Consider the following 15,705-nt stretch of genomic DNA (forward strand, 5'->3'; position numbering starts at 1 on the left):
TCAGCAGCAGCTTTTTTATTCAAGCTGTTCCACTATGGCCAGTTTTTCTAGTTTGATATGTTAGTGACATTCATGCTGTTTCATGTCACCGGTTTCATTTTAACAACACTAAGTTTTCTGTCAGTCACAGTGTTGTTAACTAACTGTTGAAATATCAACCAGCAAATCTAAACCACAGAGTAGTTTTCTGCCTCCACAAACAACTTGAATGGCAGAATAAAGGACTACTATTAGTGCATGACAGTGGACACACACCCCTTCATGGCGGTGGAAGAGTGACTGACAGATCGCCTAGCTGGGTCTCCAGAGATGGAGCTGTCTGAAGAGAGATGCTGGGTCACACGTGTGCTGTCGTGCTTGTTTTCAAACGGGGGAAAAGCAGCAGTCAGACGGGCTGCACTGAGATGGAGATGTAGTAAAGTGAATGCTGTTTACTGTGCATGTTGGATCCATCTGTCAGCATTATGTAAACAGGTTAGTCATGGAAGCCTGTTATACTTGTCACACACACACTGGGTGAAAAAGAAAGCATGCATGAACACATAAGAACGCATATAGTTTATGTGAATATGCTCACACTTACAGATTCACACATACACACACACAAACACACACACACACACACAGCTGTAAGAAACTGGTGACATGAGTCAAAGTGTCAGCTCATGAAGCATAGTTAAAGAAGGCTTAGTGTGTGCTGAGGAGAATGTAGCACAGTTACATAACCACAGCTGGTCAGCCTGGCAGAGGTTGAGACCCAAGGACAGATTCTGTCCTGTTTGTATTGTCACACACTTAAATGAAACAAATATGAGGCCAGGAAAGTTACATGATGCTACTGTAGCTATGGGAAGGTTTGCTCTAACTTCTATTCTGTCCAAGGCAACAAAAGTCAAGTTCAGCTCAGACAGTACATAAGTGGCATGTTGACAAAACCTTTTCCCTGATTTTGACTCCCCGAACCAACGCCAACACCCCGGAAAGTCATTCAAATGCCACGTTGTAATGGCACAGCAACCAAATTCAGTCAAAAATCATTGTAATATATATGACTTTAATGCTAAAGTGTCAAATCCAAACCAGAGTATTTGAACAAGGAAATTCCCCAAAATGTGGTTTGAATAATAATAATAAATTATTACTTCAAAATATACAGTTGCGGCAGGTATTTAAACAAATATCTGGTTAATCACATAGCTAATGCAATGCCATCAATACAAACTGCATGCAAGTCTGATTATGACCAGTAGAGGTCAAACTAATATCATGGGAACATGCTCTTTGCTTTGCAGTCAGTGAAAAATGGCTGATGGGTAAAGAAAATAGAATAGTATTTGACAGCAGATTATTAAATCAACAGTTATTTCATTCTTTTTATGAGATAACAACTCATCTGCAGGTACAAATCAGTGTAATGTTGTGCCTGGGGTTTAATGCCATATTGCCTGACATTTACTACTTGTGTCAGTTTTTACTGTATCTGCTTTTCATTTGGTGGTTGGCAGTCCTATCGCACGACAGGTAAATATAACCACAAAGTAAAATCAACTGTGGAAGATGACTGGACTTGTTTCCCTTGTATTAAATTTTACAAGTCAGCGGCTTCCAGAGATTGGCAGACATGGAGAATGACTGGCATCAGAAACACCATGTGTTTTGTGGTTGGCGCCTTATAAGCAAACCCATGTTCTCCTAGACCAAGTAACATCTGGCAATAAAGTAATAGCTCCTCAGTGTATAAGAGAAGCATTTTCATTTTTTTCTGATCTCATGAGATAACCAATTTTTGCATTGGATTAAAAAGACCACAACATTTTTGATAAAAAAAATAATTTTTAAGCACAATACTGCACAATTATACAAGTGAAATGAATGTTTTTGTGTTTTTATTGTGTGTCTGGTTTGCTGCTCAGCGGAGACGGACAACTCTCAGTTGGTGCTGGATAACAGTTCTGCCCAGAACCTGAAACTACGGGAGAGACAGCGCTTTTTTGAAGAGGTCTACCAGCATGACACGGACAACTACCTGCCTTCTACTCACTTACAGGTCAACTGCAGGAAACGTGAGTCAGTCTGTTCTTCCATGGAACTGTGTCCTGGAAGCATTGCTTGCTTACATAATCAAATGAGAAGTGGGTGTGAAATGTTACTAATGATAGGTGACTGGTTCGTGCTCTGAGAGAACAATATAAGATTCAACTATTTACATATTTTTAATAGATTCAATGTTTAGAAACATAATTTAATAGATCAAAACATTAACAAAACCTTGACTCACAAACTAATTTCTGTGTCAAGATTGAAATGATACAATACAGTATGTATCGCTTGTGGTGTATACACTGTGTATTGACATTATATATGATGTTCTGCTTGTATATTCAGCCCCTATGGGCAGTATCTCCTCTATGGAGGTGAATGTGGATGTCCTGGAGCAAATGGATTTGATGGACATATCTGACCAGGAGGCTCTTGACGTGTTTCTCAACTCAGGCTCTAGTGCAGACGAGGGTGTGCTGGCATCTCCGCTACCAGGTGCACTGATTACTTCTACGCCACAAACAATTTAGGCCCACTGTCTTTTAAACGTGGAGTTATAGTTTATTGCTGAGATACTATATCCACAAAAATATTTTGACCATAAGTTAAAATAACCAAGTCCATAATTTATTTATGTTTGCCATTATCCACTGATGTGCACAATGATAACCTCCTCTACTCAGTTGTATTCATATGCCCTCTCTCAAAGTCTCAGAGTTGTGTGTTCTGCAAACAAAATATCTCTCTTGCTCTCTCAACATCTTTGCTTTGTGTCAACTTAGGTTTGGTTGTGTGTTTATTTAGATAATAACAAACACACACACAAAATGCATTTAGGACATGATGCCCTATGGCGTGCTCGGGAATCAGGCCCAAATATAATACTATTAAAGAATAAATGAAAGTTGTGCTTGCATGGTGAGCTCTACCGTAGCAGAACCACGTCATGGAAAAAAGACAACACTGAATCTAAGCAAGATTTCCTCTCAGGTTTTACCAGGAGTCAGGGGAGTGATACGACTGGTTCTGGTGATTCACATGCTCAGTTTTCAGGAACATATATTTTAGATTTCCAACTGTGGCTTAATGCACCATTACATCCTGCGTTGATGTAAAAATACAGGTGAACCGCAGGTTCAAAATGTATTTGTTTTGTTTGTCAAAACTCCAAATCAACACATAACTCCAACTTCATCTAAAACTCAGTTTCTGCAGACTTTCACTTGAATAGTCATTTTCCAGACAACCTGATATGTATTTCCATGCAGAAATTAGAGTTGGAAATGTTGTATGGCCCTCATATATACATTTGATGTATGGGAAAGATTAAATAATGCAGGTGTATCCAAATGAAATTACTAAAACTGGTTGAACTGACAAGTTTTAACAGCTTCTATTTACAGAGGGTGAGAACAAAGATGAAGAAGCAGAGGGTGAAGAGTTTGTCTACAGGGAGCGTGCACCTTTGAAACGGCAAAATGAAGTTTGCTGCAGCTCAAAGTCTCGCATGTCCTCTACATCATCTGGTTCGAGTGATACCAGTGTGGGTGGAATCGACACACCTGTAATTCAGTCAGACGATGAAGAGGTCCATGCCGACACCCTGCTGCTGACCTCTGTTCCCCAAACCAGGGATGAAGACACAGAGGAGGAAGATGAGGAGCAAAGATGCTTTGGAACTAAATCATCATAAAGACTGAGATTTACTCTGTATAAAGATAAACAGAGAAGGTAAAAGAGTGTGAGATCTCGCTCTCTCCGTCTCCCTACATTTGCATTCTTTTCTTTGGGGGAAAACCCTTGCATGGTTGACCTGGCTGTCATTTGCTGTCTCCTGAATGTAAAAAAAAAAAAAAAAAATCTACTCTATTTTTATTAGGTACTGATAAATGCCCAGTGTTCATTGAAATTCTTGGCAAAGGTGTTTTCTCACCCCCATGCACTAGCATGTTTTGGCTGAGATTAAACAACTGTTAGTTCAGGTTTTGTTCCTCTTACTGCCAGAGGGAAGCCTTCCTCCTGACAATCTAATGTCTTGAAAGCACAGGTGTTCAACAGCCATGTGAACCAGGAAGGCTGCAGTGCATCTTTATTAACAGACTTTTCCAGAGAGCTACTGTAAAATGGCAGACAGTCACATCCACTGTAGCGAGCTAAAGCATTTAGTTTATTGTTGCCTGATCCACTTTTCCCGTGCAAAGATACAGCTAAGTGCAGGACTCATGCATGTTCTTCTTGTATTTTGCTTGAGATCAACATGAGGCAGAAATGATGCACTGTGATCAGAACCCAACAGAAAGTTTCATTTCTCTGACAACTTGTCACGTGCATGTGCAAAATATTCACAGTATCATGTAAATGTGTTTGCAAAAGCATGCCATTTTGTTCTTGTTAGTGCCTACTTTATGTTTTCACTCCTGTTACTACACTTTGCATTACTGATCTATGCAGGCAATACCTGTACTTAATAACCAAGTTAATTACTATGTTCCTTGTCTCCGTGTGAGATGTGATTGGAGAATTGGATGCAGACTATAGGATCACAGGAGGAATGAATGATTCAGCCGACCAAGATTTGTTTGTTTATGTGTCCGCTCATAAGTATATGTGAGAATATTGGTACGTGGGTGTGTGAATGGTTAACATTAAGAAGTAACAGGTATTCCACCTATAGCTACTTTCAAAATAACCTTTTTTCAGTGTTAATCATGATGTGTATCTCCTCTCTATTTGAATATCTTGCTATGAACAAAATAAAAGTGAAGCAAAAGGTAAATCTGTCTGTGTTGTTTGCCTTTTACTACCTGACAGTGGAATCACCTTAGGAAGGGATCTATCTGGGGCCTGTACAACCATGACGAGTAAAACAGCATCGTAATCCTGACCTGACTGTTATAACCTCCGCTCACAATGTGTATGTACTGTGTGTCATATTCTGTGCTTTCCCCCGTGTGCGTTATGAGTGTTTCTGTATATGTGTAAACTCTCAGTAAATGGGACACGTGTGATTTGAGTGTGTGAGCCTGGTCCTCCCATGTCCTTTGTGTCAGATGGCGTAGTTATAAATAGTGTAAAATCTGGGTACTGTGCTAAAGTAATAGTTGTAGTAGGGGTGGGGTTAGCCTTTCTATGTGAGTATCTTTTTCCCCTAGGAGCTTAGGAGCTTAAGAGCTTTTTGTTTTTTTAGGGGGGGTAAGATTTGGGGTTATTGTTTAGCTGGCCTGTTTGTTTTTTAGCTGGAGCCACCTCAAAGTTCATTCTATTAACTATTGATCAGTTTTTCATGTGAATATTTTGTTAATAAAACCTCACTAAAGGGTTAAAATTGCAGGTTGCACCTGGGAAACAGACTGGGGTGTAACTCTGACAGCTGTTTGAAGACAGAGTTGAAGAGAGCTGTTAACCTATTCATTATAGCTGACGGGTGACAATCTGAGTCCGTATCTCATATATTAAAAGTTATTTTTGAAGCCCAACTTTGCTGTGTTCACTGTGTAAGGGACAAAAGAATTTCCCCACAGGGAAAATGTGAATGCCATATTACAAGAACAAACAGAGCCGACACATACTGGCTACTGTTCCTCTCCCCCTCTCTCTCCTGAGTATTAATCCTTCTAGTTCTACTAGTTTTACAAGTTTACCTGTAGTTTACGCTCAGTTGTCTTCAGCCACATTTTTACATGTTACAGTGGCTGGTTTATTTGCCATTGATCATGGCAAGATGGGATGCCTGTGGTGATCTGCTGATAGGTTACGCATGCTGGACTGTGCCCTGCATGGTTTGTTTTTGTCATCCACTCACATTTGTGTCAAGTGCTTTTCTTTCTTCTTCCTCTTGGCTAAGCCCTTGCACATATAGTGACATAATCACAGACCAGTGACTTCATGCAGGCATGGAACTGAGTATTTCTACGTTTTGACTGGCAGACACTGTGATTTTAACTTGATAGACTCTATAAAAACTCCCCAACAGAGTGGAGAACGCAGGGAGACACAGAAAGCATGTTATACAATCACCTTCAGTGATATTATCCATTGGCCTTCATCACCGAATTACACATGGCTCATAAATTCCCCCTACTCAGACAGTACCTGACAGGGTAGTATTATGTGCTGAAACCTTACACTTTGAGCTGTACTTACTGATTGCAGATTTACTTGATTATTTATGGGTTCCACTTATACTGAAAACAATTACAGGTGGCTGTGGTGGGATCTGTGTCAAGTGCCTTTGTCTAAATTATATATAGTATTTGAATGTATTACAGTAAAATCCTCCCTATGCTTGACATCATTTTTGTTTCCTGACACCCAAATCTTAGCAAAGCTTACATGACTGCAGTAAGTTCATTCCATCCCACCTCAACCCGTCTCTGAACTTCAGAGATTTTCAAATCCAGGCATGTTTTCTCCCTCAGGTCAATCTGTTGATAAGTTCCCAAGGTTTAATGGAAGGTCATACTGAATCATTTTAAATTTCTCCTTGCCCAAATTTTCATATTATCAAACACTTTGCCTCTGACTATGTGTCCGACCTTGATACAACCTTTTAATAAGATCGGGCCTTAATATCTACTGGGACTTTACTTACTGTATATGGTACCTCCAACGTCTGGCATACTCTTTACAAGATTAAAAGGTACATTTAATCTTTTAATCAAATACTATTTAAAAAAATAAAATAAAATAAACACACCCGTATATGCAAGTCAAGAGTTTCTAAAAGCAAAGTCAACAGTAGTTGACAGACTTAATCCCTTCATTCCAGTTCTACCACCTTGCCACCCCTCATCTTTTATCCATACTGTAGGTATTGCCTCACTAACTCCTTCTCTTTTTCACTGAGGCCATCAAGGTTGAAACTGAGGCTGTAACCTGCTTGACAAAACAGTTCTCTTAGGTTGCATTCAAACTGAGTTTTAAAGGTGTGAAAAATGAGAATGCAGCCCTCTCCATTCATTTCTGGGGGATTGCGTTCACTGCAGCTGGCACCAGCACCGCAGGGGCCACCGGCAAAATGATATAGCTCCTTGCAGCGAAATATTTGTATCGGGTTACACTTTTGCTGTACTGGATGTTGACATTATCGGGAAAAGGTGCTGTGTTGACCGGCCACGTAGGCTCCAGGGGAGAGAAGGCTGTTTTTTTAACATGTTACCATGAGCATTCCCTTATATTCACTCTCAAATTTGGGGCATAGATACCGCCGCTCATGTCAATTCATCACAACATGACCTTACAGTATTGTAATTCTGTCTGAACGCCTGCTTGTTCCCAGGATCCTAACTTATAGTAACAGTCCAGTGAAACTGCACAAGTTTGAATACATAGAAAATAATGCCGAAAGAACCATCAAGAGCTACATGATAAGCTTTTGCCTGTCATCTACACAGGCCCAGGTGTTAGATCTGTCTGAATGCTTGAAAAAAAGAAATAATCTTAAGGTGACCTAAGGCTAAAACAGTGGGGAGGAGCTTTCCTGTTGACTTTCCTGCCAAGATTTATTTCAGTCTCTTCACAATAGCTATTGGGTTGAAATAAAAAAAAAATTGTATTACATTAAACCAGAACAATGTCCATTCAAGAAACTGACTGGCAAAACAGGTTTTGTGAGGTGAATCAAATTAGACATTATTCACCTTTAATATTAAAATACAGTCATTATTTTTTATGCTTAAATATACTGTATGTGTGTGTGTGTGTGTGTTTGTGTGTATTAAAATATAATATCTTGGATATTTGGTGACTGAGATGGTGCTTGTTAAACTATTAAATGTGCATTGGAAATATCTAGATATTTAACATCTGCCAGCCATAAGATGGAAGAATGAAATCCTTTCACATGAGAGACCGGGCTGTGTGGACTGTTTGTGTGCTCCCATGTTCATGTGTTTCCTCTGTGGGCTGTGGTTTCTCAATGCTCAGCCATGTTAAGATATGCACTGTGTTCTCACTGCACAATTTTATCTTCTCTTCATTGGCTTCTGGTTCATTGTTTTTATCTTACTGATAATAGTTTTTAAAGCACTGCATAACCTTGCTCCCTTTTATCCGAGCTCCTCTATACTTAAGCCAGATCTCTTAGATCTGTACATCAGCACCTGCTGACTGTACTCAGACTACTCTAGACTACAGTGTTGGGGTGATAGAGCCTTTGCGGTAGCTGCCCCTAATCGATTTACCACTTGCAGTCAGAACTGCAGCTAACCTGACTTCATTCCATACATTGTTGAAAATGCACTTTTTCTTGCAGGCTTTTAATTCTGGTATAGTTTGAGGTATGCTGACTATTTTTGTGATGGTGCTTTTATAATTTTTTATGTGATTGTGTTTTTATTATTTTATACTATTTCACATTATATATTTTTTGTTTTGGTTTTGTTTTTTATAATTTTGTGAAGCACTTTGTAATAGTCTTGTTTAGAAAAGTGTTATATAAATAAAATTCTCTTGCTTGCCCGTTACCTACTGACCCCTTGTTTAGTTTCTACATGTCAAGTGTTCTGATTGATTGCTTTGGTTGTTAAAAATGACTCTTCTTTTATCAATTTGGAAACAGCAACGTACCACCTATTCATTCACGTTCTGTATGTCTGAGACTTTACCCAGACACCAACATCACTGTAAGCAATATGCTTCTTTGGCACACTAGATGGGCACAAATAAAGAGATGTAATTAAAACAAATTCTCCAGTGAAATAGAAAGAACCAGATATGTTTCCCTGCCTATTTTAATATCCCATTTATCAGTGAAAGAAAATAGACTATAAAACAAGAAGACTGGGCACAGTAAAGTTGACTATTCACTGCTTTTAGTAAGAAAATGTATCTCATGATTGCCATTATTTCAAAATCACACCTTAATTCATTGCTGTTAAAATACACAGCTCACGAGAAATAAGACACATAAAATACAGTACATATATAATACAAAGAGGTGAGGCTCCACAACCTAACAATTTCTATTGCCTTTGGCGAGCTGGACGCATCATGCTCTCATTAGAGAATTCAATAATCACTGCGTAATGTAATCCTTTGGCTATTTAAGTGATGTGTTATGGACACAGCAAAAATGCAGACAACTCTAGGGCCAAACATACACATACCAAACCTTGGTATGTGTATGTTTACTAAACATCTGAATGTGTTAAGGTTGAGTCCCCCGCACCAGGGGGTGAGGGAGAACAAATGGGAGGACTCAAGATGCAAACCCAGGTGCTAGTGAAAAAAGGTGGTTTAATGGAGAACACGCAAACAAAGTAACTGAGTCAATGTATAGTACAATAACCGGGGTAGGGCAGTGATGGCTGAGGAGACCAGGACGAGCAGATGAGTAGACAGAAAAGCATGGGACCAGGAGAGTCAGAGGACCAGGACGGACAGGTGAGTAGACAGGACGCTATCAAGGAAGCAGAGTAGTGAACGAAAAAAGAAATCAACAACACAGCTAGTGACGACGGAGCATGTGCCGTAGCTCATAAAGCAATTGTTTCGAACCACTGTGCTGAGGCGTGTTTCGGTCACGTGACTAGTGACGTTTGAATCACTTGAGTGACGTCCGAAGCAGTTGGGTGCGTCGAACGTCAGGTGAATCAGCTAATTGGTTCGGTTTGCCATGTGAATCACTTTGGATCAAGTGTGTTCAGAGATAGGATATCCCTATTTAGTGGCGTTCATTTGAACCTGTCTTTGCAGAGCAGGTTGGTTTGTTGCTTTGAGAGTTAGTAGTGTTGTAGCAGATAGAATCACTCTAGATACAGAGATAGATCAATAGATAGATAGATAGTAAGTTAGAAAGAAATAGATAAAGTAGTTACATAGTTAAATAACACTATAGTTACATAGATGGTCGTAAATAACGTTAGATATAGATAAGATATAGATAGATATAGATATATTGCATATATAGTTACCCAAACCTCTATGAATTATCCAAGCATTTCCTGTGTACCCCAGCCTCATCTGTGCCATATGAACGGGTTTTTTCCAAGGCTGGGGAAATAGTCTGTAAAAGGAGAAACCGCTTGTGTCTGAAAACTGTGGATATACTGTTATTTCTCAATAAAAACTCATAAACACTTACACAAACACACCCTCTTTACCTACATACCCATGAACCTTTTTACCAATGAACCCCAAAACAAACTTTGCCAAAGGCCATACTATAATCTGTATTTGCACAAGTCCCATGTGAAAATGACATTTGTCTGAATTTGTAGAGCACATCTCATGAATGTAGCAGCACCATTTAAATGTTTTCATAACACAAAATACGTAACTGAGGAGTATATAGGGTTACAATCACACGTGCCACATAAGAAACATGGTCTTCAACATGTGTCCATGTTTATTTTATATTTTATTGTGTCAGCTTGAAACCATACAACCAGTGTAGTGGAACAGGAATGTGCATGGTGAAACAAATCCCAAACAATCCATGAACCAATAAGCGACACGTATTGACTGCACTTCAATTTCTTGACCACTAGATGTCCTCGAGTAATGAACCATTTGTGTGAAGACTGTGTGGAAGCTTCAACAAAGCCTCATTGGCCATCACTAATCACAGGAACTGTCAGCGTGGAAATCAAGAGATGTATGACACAAATACATATGTGTCATTAATGCTCCGGCCACGACGGAGCATCTGCCAGAGGTTTAATTTGTGTGACCTTGGTGTATGATGGGTTTAAAATGTCATTTCAGTGACTTTGACTTTAACAAAATACTTTAAAGATCTGTGAATTTGAGCTGGGTTTGCATGCCATGTGAGGCAGACATAAATAAGCCATGGTAACCTGAGCTATAGAGGTGTAGAGGTGTACACCTGAGCCGAGCCATGTTTCCCCACACACCCAGAAAGTCCAAATAAAATTTCACATTATCATATCAAGTAAAATACTCTTTCAAAAAATCAATTAAATACGGAAGCAAATACATAAGTAAGTATAGAAAGGGGAACGGATATTATCCTTTACACAACTATGTGCACCACGCAACATCTAACCTATCACATTGCACATAACTGTGCACATGAACAAACTGCTCTTTGTTAACTCCGAACTCAGCTATTCTGTTGCCTGCAGGCACTGTGGGCTGTCGTCCATGCACACTTGTTCAACCTGCGTCTAACCTGTCGGGAGCACTTCTAGCGAGGATACCAAGCAAAGTGGACCAAGATGAGGACAGTTTCCCTGCTTCTGTTGGTAGGCATGATATTTTAAATAATCTCTGGCCTTTCTAAGGCACAAAGAAACAAACATTAGATTAACCCTGATCGTGAAAAACAAAGTGAATATTTGAGTTATTTTTATTACAATCCATTTGTGCTGACAAAGTAACTTGTGATTCATTGCAAACTTGGAAATAATAGCACAAAACATCTAAATGCATCTAGCTGCTGCTGTTGTCTTGGTTGAAAGGTCTGCAGGCAAATGCATATAGGTACATTATGCTATGGAAAAATAGGTTGCTGACACAGTAACACGAGAGTCGAGCCTTACAAAGCAGCAGTGTACAATATCAGCTTCATAAACTTAGACAAATATTTTTGACAGAATTATTGGCTTGGGTCAAAAGATGCCTGTCTTCTTGTTGTTATAATAATTTGAAAGTGTACTTACTTTTCAAGACATATTTATATTTATTTCAATACATATATTTTTAGTTATTTTTCTTTTTAAATAAAAGTCAGGTTTGCACAACTTTCTGTGCAATTACAGAATTTATTTCATTCCTAAAAAATACATTCATTGTCATAAATAAATGTGGGTCTCAAAGGTATTTGTTAATACAAACTCCTTTTAGTGAAAAGCGGGCTGCCACGTAAGCATCAAAGAAACGCCATGTTGGTGATGACAAGCCTCGTTGAAAACCTACAAATCTCTTTCCACATACAGTATTTGATGTTTTTCACTGATTCAAATAAAGAAAAACTCCATGGCGTTCAGTGTGATCACTGGGTTAAATGATGTTTCACTTGTAAATGTGATGATTTAAAATATCTGTCTGAAACATGATGTACTGTATGTCTGTCAGATGATTACTAGATTTTATTCAGAAGCAGGTGAAACCCGTGCCCGTGGCGTGGGAGTTCAACTACCTCTCTGGTTTGGGTCTGACAGGGGAGCTTTGTTGTGTGCTGTTCTCGGTCTCTGCCCTTTCCCTAATAACATTATTTGGAAGGTTTAGGCCACAGAGTTTGGTTTGAAGATGGCTATTAGATACTTTTATATTAATATAGAAAATAAAGCCGTTTATGAAATCACCACATCAGTAAAAGGACGTTGCGAACATTGGGCTGCTCTCTGGTGCAGGGGTTAAGACCCTACACCACAAAATACCCACAAAATTTAAAAAATACTAAGTGTACTGTCTCATATGCTCTACTATTCATAGTTTTGTTTGATGCTTCTCCATAATAATTGTCATAACCAAGGTTTGTCCGTAAAGCTGATTTCATAATGATCTTGTTAAAACTGCAAATTGGCATTATTGTCTCAGTGCTGCTAATTACTGTACTGTGATGTACTCTCCTCAACATACTCCTGTTCAAAGGTAAATAAAGACAAACTGGTTCATTGTCTTGATTTTCTAAATGAAATACATGAACATAGATATTTACTTAATTAACCACAAGTGTTGACAGTGTGTGGGAGTGTTTTTTTTATGTACTATGGTTTTTCCTCCTACACACATGCTGGTTTACAGTTGTGCAAAAACCAAGTTACCCATATTTGTGAAGGCATTTCTATGTGTGTTTGCACCGTAACTGGCTGTGAACTCCAACTCTTCCCTGAATAGTAACTGAGAACTGAATAGCAGACGTATCACCATTTGTCATCACAGGAGCAAAATTAAAAATGAAGGAGCTGGAGGGACAGTGAGAGAGACAAACGGGTAAAAAGTGAGATCGCAGCAGTGAATTAGAATCAGTTTTAATCATTCAGGTGTGCATACACACTAGGAATTGGTTTTAGCTTAAACAGTGGACATTACTCTCACATGCTATAATAGAATTAGAAGAAATAAAGATTAGGAATAGAGGAAAAAAGCAGAGTTCCTCATACAGCGGGATAGCATGGAAGGGTCTGAGAAGAGACTAAACCTTAAACCCTAAAAATAGTCTGTGATGACAAAAATGAGTGTTTTGATTGAGTTTTCCTGGTGTTGTAGGTGGCATTTATATCCTTGGCTGAGTCTCATGGTGAGGGCCACAAGAAGCGTGCCAAGCGGGTAACTCTTTCATAATGGAATTGCAAATTCTCACAAAAATGTTTCACTTCAAGCAAAACACTAACTGTATATTTGGTGTACAGGAGCTTCTGGCACGTTCCAAAAGAAGGTGGGTTTTGTCTACAATTGAAGTAGTAGAGGAAGATCCTGGGCCGTACCCGAAAATAATCTCACAGGTGATGATGTTGTACTGTAAATGAAACTACCAGTCAGTGTGGCAGCTCAGTATCGTGACCTGGTCAAGCACACAGACAATAACATGCTCAAATGTGCTTGTGTTCTGACTCTAGATGCATAACGACCAGGCTAGAGAGAATGGCCACAAATTCCGTTTAAGTGGAATGGGTGTCACTGAGAATCCACTAGGAGTGTTCGCCATTGATGAAGATACCGGAACCGTCTATGCTCTTAAACCCATTGACAGGGAAGAATGCGACCTCTTCCATGTGGGCTTACAGGATTAGTAATAATCTGATAACAAATCCACTTTATATTCATTTTTAACCATCAGAAATTATCTTACATAAGTACCTTTACCCACAGATCAAGTTTGATATCTTGGACAAACAGACCGGTAGAAATATAGACAGGGACCTAGCTATTGATGTAGAAATAAAGGACATCAACGACAACGCACCTACATTTTCCTACCCTCGAATGAATGCCAGTGTAAAGGAAAACACACCAGAGGGTGAGTATACAGTTGAATAAGAGTATGCATATTTTGTAATCAAAATATCACATTAAAAATTAAAACAGTTAAAAGTGATAAGGCTGATACGGAGTTCACATGAAGTGGAGAGGGACCAGAATATCATTTTTTATTCTCTCTTATAGCTATACTGTCTAGTTTTTCTTCCATTCCCATGCTTCCCACCTTTCTAGAACCCATTCACTCTCCTGTGCATCCTCTTCCCAATTTCCTGAAGGGTACTTGCCAGTGCAGCTGCAGGTCACAGACAGAGATAAGAGGGATACACCTAATTCTACAGTCACCATCAGTATAATTTCACAAAACCCACAGGAGCCCAAGATTGATGTGCATCAGATTGACCAAAGAATGGCCCAACTCACCGTTAAAGGATGCTTTAACTATGATGTGAGGCTCAGTTACTTTCTGTACCTATATCAGTGGTCAGCTGCATGTACACACACATTTTCTAATATGAAATCTCAAATATAATTTTTTATGTTTCAGAAAGTAAATAAGTATGAAGTTGTTGTTCAAGCAAAAGATCATGGAACACCATCTCTGTCCTCCACCACTGTGGTTACTCTCAATATTCTTGACACAAACAGTCATCCGCCAACATTTAGGGACAATAAGGCAAGGATTATCATTATCATTATTATTATTAAAGATGTTTTTAAAGTGATGCATGGTGTTAAAATTGAAACTGTTCTGCCTGTCCAGTACCAAAGTGAGGTGTTAGAAGCAGTCACCAAACATAATGTTTTGAGAGTTGCAGTAGATGACAAAGACACTCCTAAAACTCCTGGCTGGCGTGCAAAATACTTCTTCATTAAAGGGAATGAGGAAGAACACTTCAAAATTGAAACTGACCCGGAGACAAATGAAGGTATTCTGAGTGTCATCAAGGTAATTCTGCTTTTTTCAATCTTAAATAGAAACTTTTTTTACACTGTTCCAGGCTAAGAGTCCAACAAAATTTTAGGGTTTAGCATAAACAGCAGCCGCCCCGGTACATAAACATGTGTGCTTCTTTCAGGGCCAGGACTTTGAGAAGACCAGTTTTACCACATTGCAGATTGGAGTGCAGAATGAGGAACCCTTATTTATTTGTAAAAATGAATCACCCCTTAGCAGAAGTGCACTTCCACCTCCGCATTCAGTCAGTGTCACAGTCAAAGTGATTGATGCCAATGATCCACCTGAGTTTGAGAAAGGAACAGTTCACATACATCAGAAGGAAGAGGAGCCACCAGGAAAGTTGCTTTTCACTCCAAATGTCAAAGATGCCGACTCAAACGTATCACACATCAGGTTGGTGTCTACATTCTAAATCACTACAAACAGATCTCTGGTGATTCTTTCGATGTGTTAAAGGTCTTTCCACATCAGAGGTGAATTTTGTGTGATTTTCTTGCACAACAACAATAATTTTAAACCGATATTCTGTCAGTGAATCCTTGCACATCAAGCACACTTGTTTCTTTCCAACTTTTCCCCCAGTGATAGGAACACGTGGGACCAATCATCACGCAGCCTACTGGAATGTTGTTTCTATAAGCACATGGTGCATCAGTCGGCTAAACCTATCCAATTTCTTTACTAAAGTGGTGTACAGTATATATTTTACCTCAGACATAAGGTCAGGTGCTATTCCAGGCAGATCTTCAAGTGCTGTGGCAGCAGCAACAACTCCTCAAAGTGTCCCCAGGGCATCCTTATGTCGATCGGCCATAGTA

The 15,705-nt window shown here is 39.2% G+C and overlaps 2 protein-coding genes across 3 annotated transcripts in view; both read left to right on the forward strand.

Moving 5' to 3' along the window:
• The window catches only part of LOC109966103 (dysbindin-like), a 10,996-nt gene extending 6,167 nt beyond the window's left edge, over positions 1-4,829 (forward strand). Inside the window, exons 2-4 of the mRNA XM_020610716.1 lie at positions 1,914-2,063; positions 2,386-2,535; positions 3,444-4,829. Of these exons, the coding sequence (XP_020466372.1) occupies positions 1,914-2,063; positions 2,386-2,535; positions 3,444-3,733 (590 nt within the window). The 3' untranslated portion in view covers positions 3,734-4,829. The remainder of the gene's footprint in view (positions 1-1,913; positions 2,064-2,385; positions 2,536-3,443) is intronic.
• Positions 4,830-11,130: 6,301 nt separating this feature from the next.
• The window catches only part of cdh26.1 (cadherin 26, tandem duplicate 1), an 11,086-nt gene continuing 6,511 nt past the window's right edge, over positions 11,131-15,705 (forward strand). For both annotated transcript variants that reach the window (XM_020610703.1, XM_020610704.1), the window contains exons 1-9: positions 11,131-11,246; positions 13,216-13,275; positions 13,359-13,451; positions 13,566-13,721; positions 13,819-13,966; positions 14,205-14,374; positions 14,474-14,602; positions 14,690-14,875; positions 15,006-15,280. In XM_020610703.1, the coding sequence (XP_020466359.1) occupies positions 11,220-11,246; positions 13,216-13,275; positions 13,359-13,451; positions 13,566-13,721; positions 13,819-13,966; positions 14,205-14,374; positions 14,474-14,602; positions 14,690-14,875; positions 15,006-15,280 (1,244 nt within the window). In that variant the 5' untranslated portion in view covers positions 11,131-11,219. The remainder of the gene's footprint in view (positions 11,247-13,215; positions 13,276-13,358; positions 13,452-13,565; positions 13,722-13,818; positions 13,967-14,204; positions 14,375-14,473; positions 14,603-14,689; positions 14,876-15,005; positions 15,281-15,705) is intronic.

This window comes from Monopterus albus, unplaced genomic scaffold (genome assembly GCF_001952655.1).
Source record: "Monopterus albus unplaced genomic scaffold, M_albus_1.0 scaffold106.1, whole genome shotgun sequence".
Lineage (NCBI taxonomy): Eukaryota > Metazoa > Chordata > Actinopteri > Synbranchiformes > Synbranchidae > Monopterus > Monopterus albus.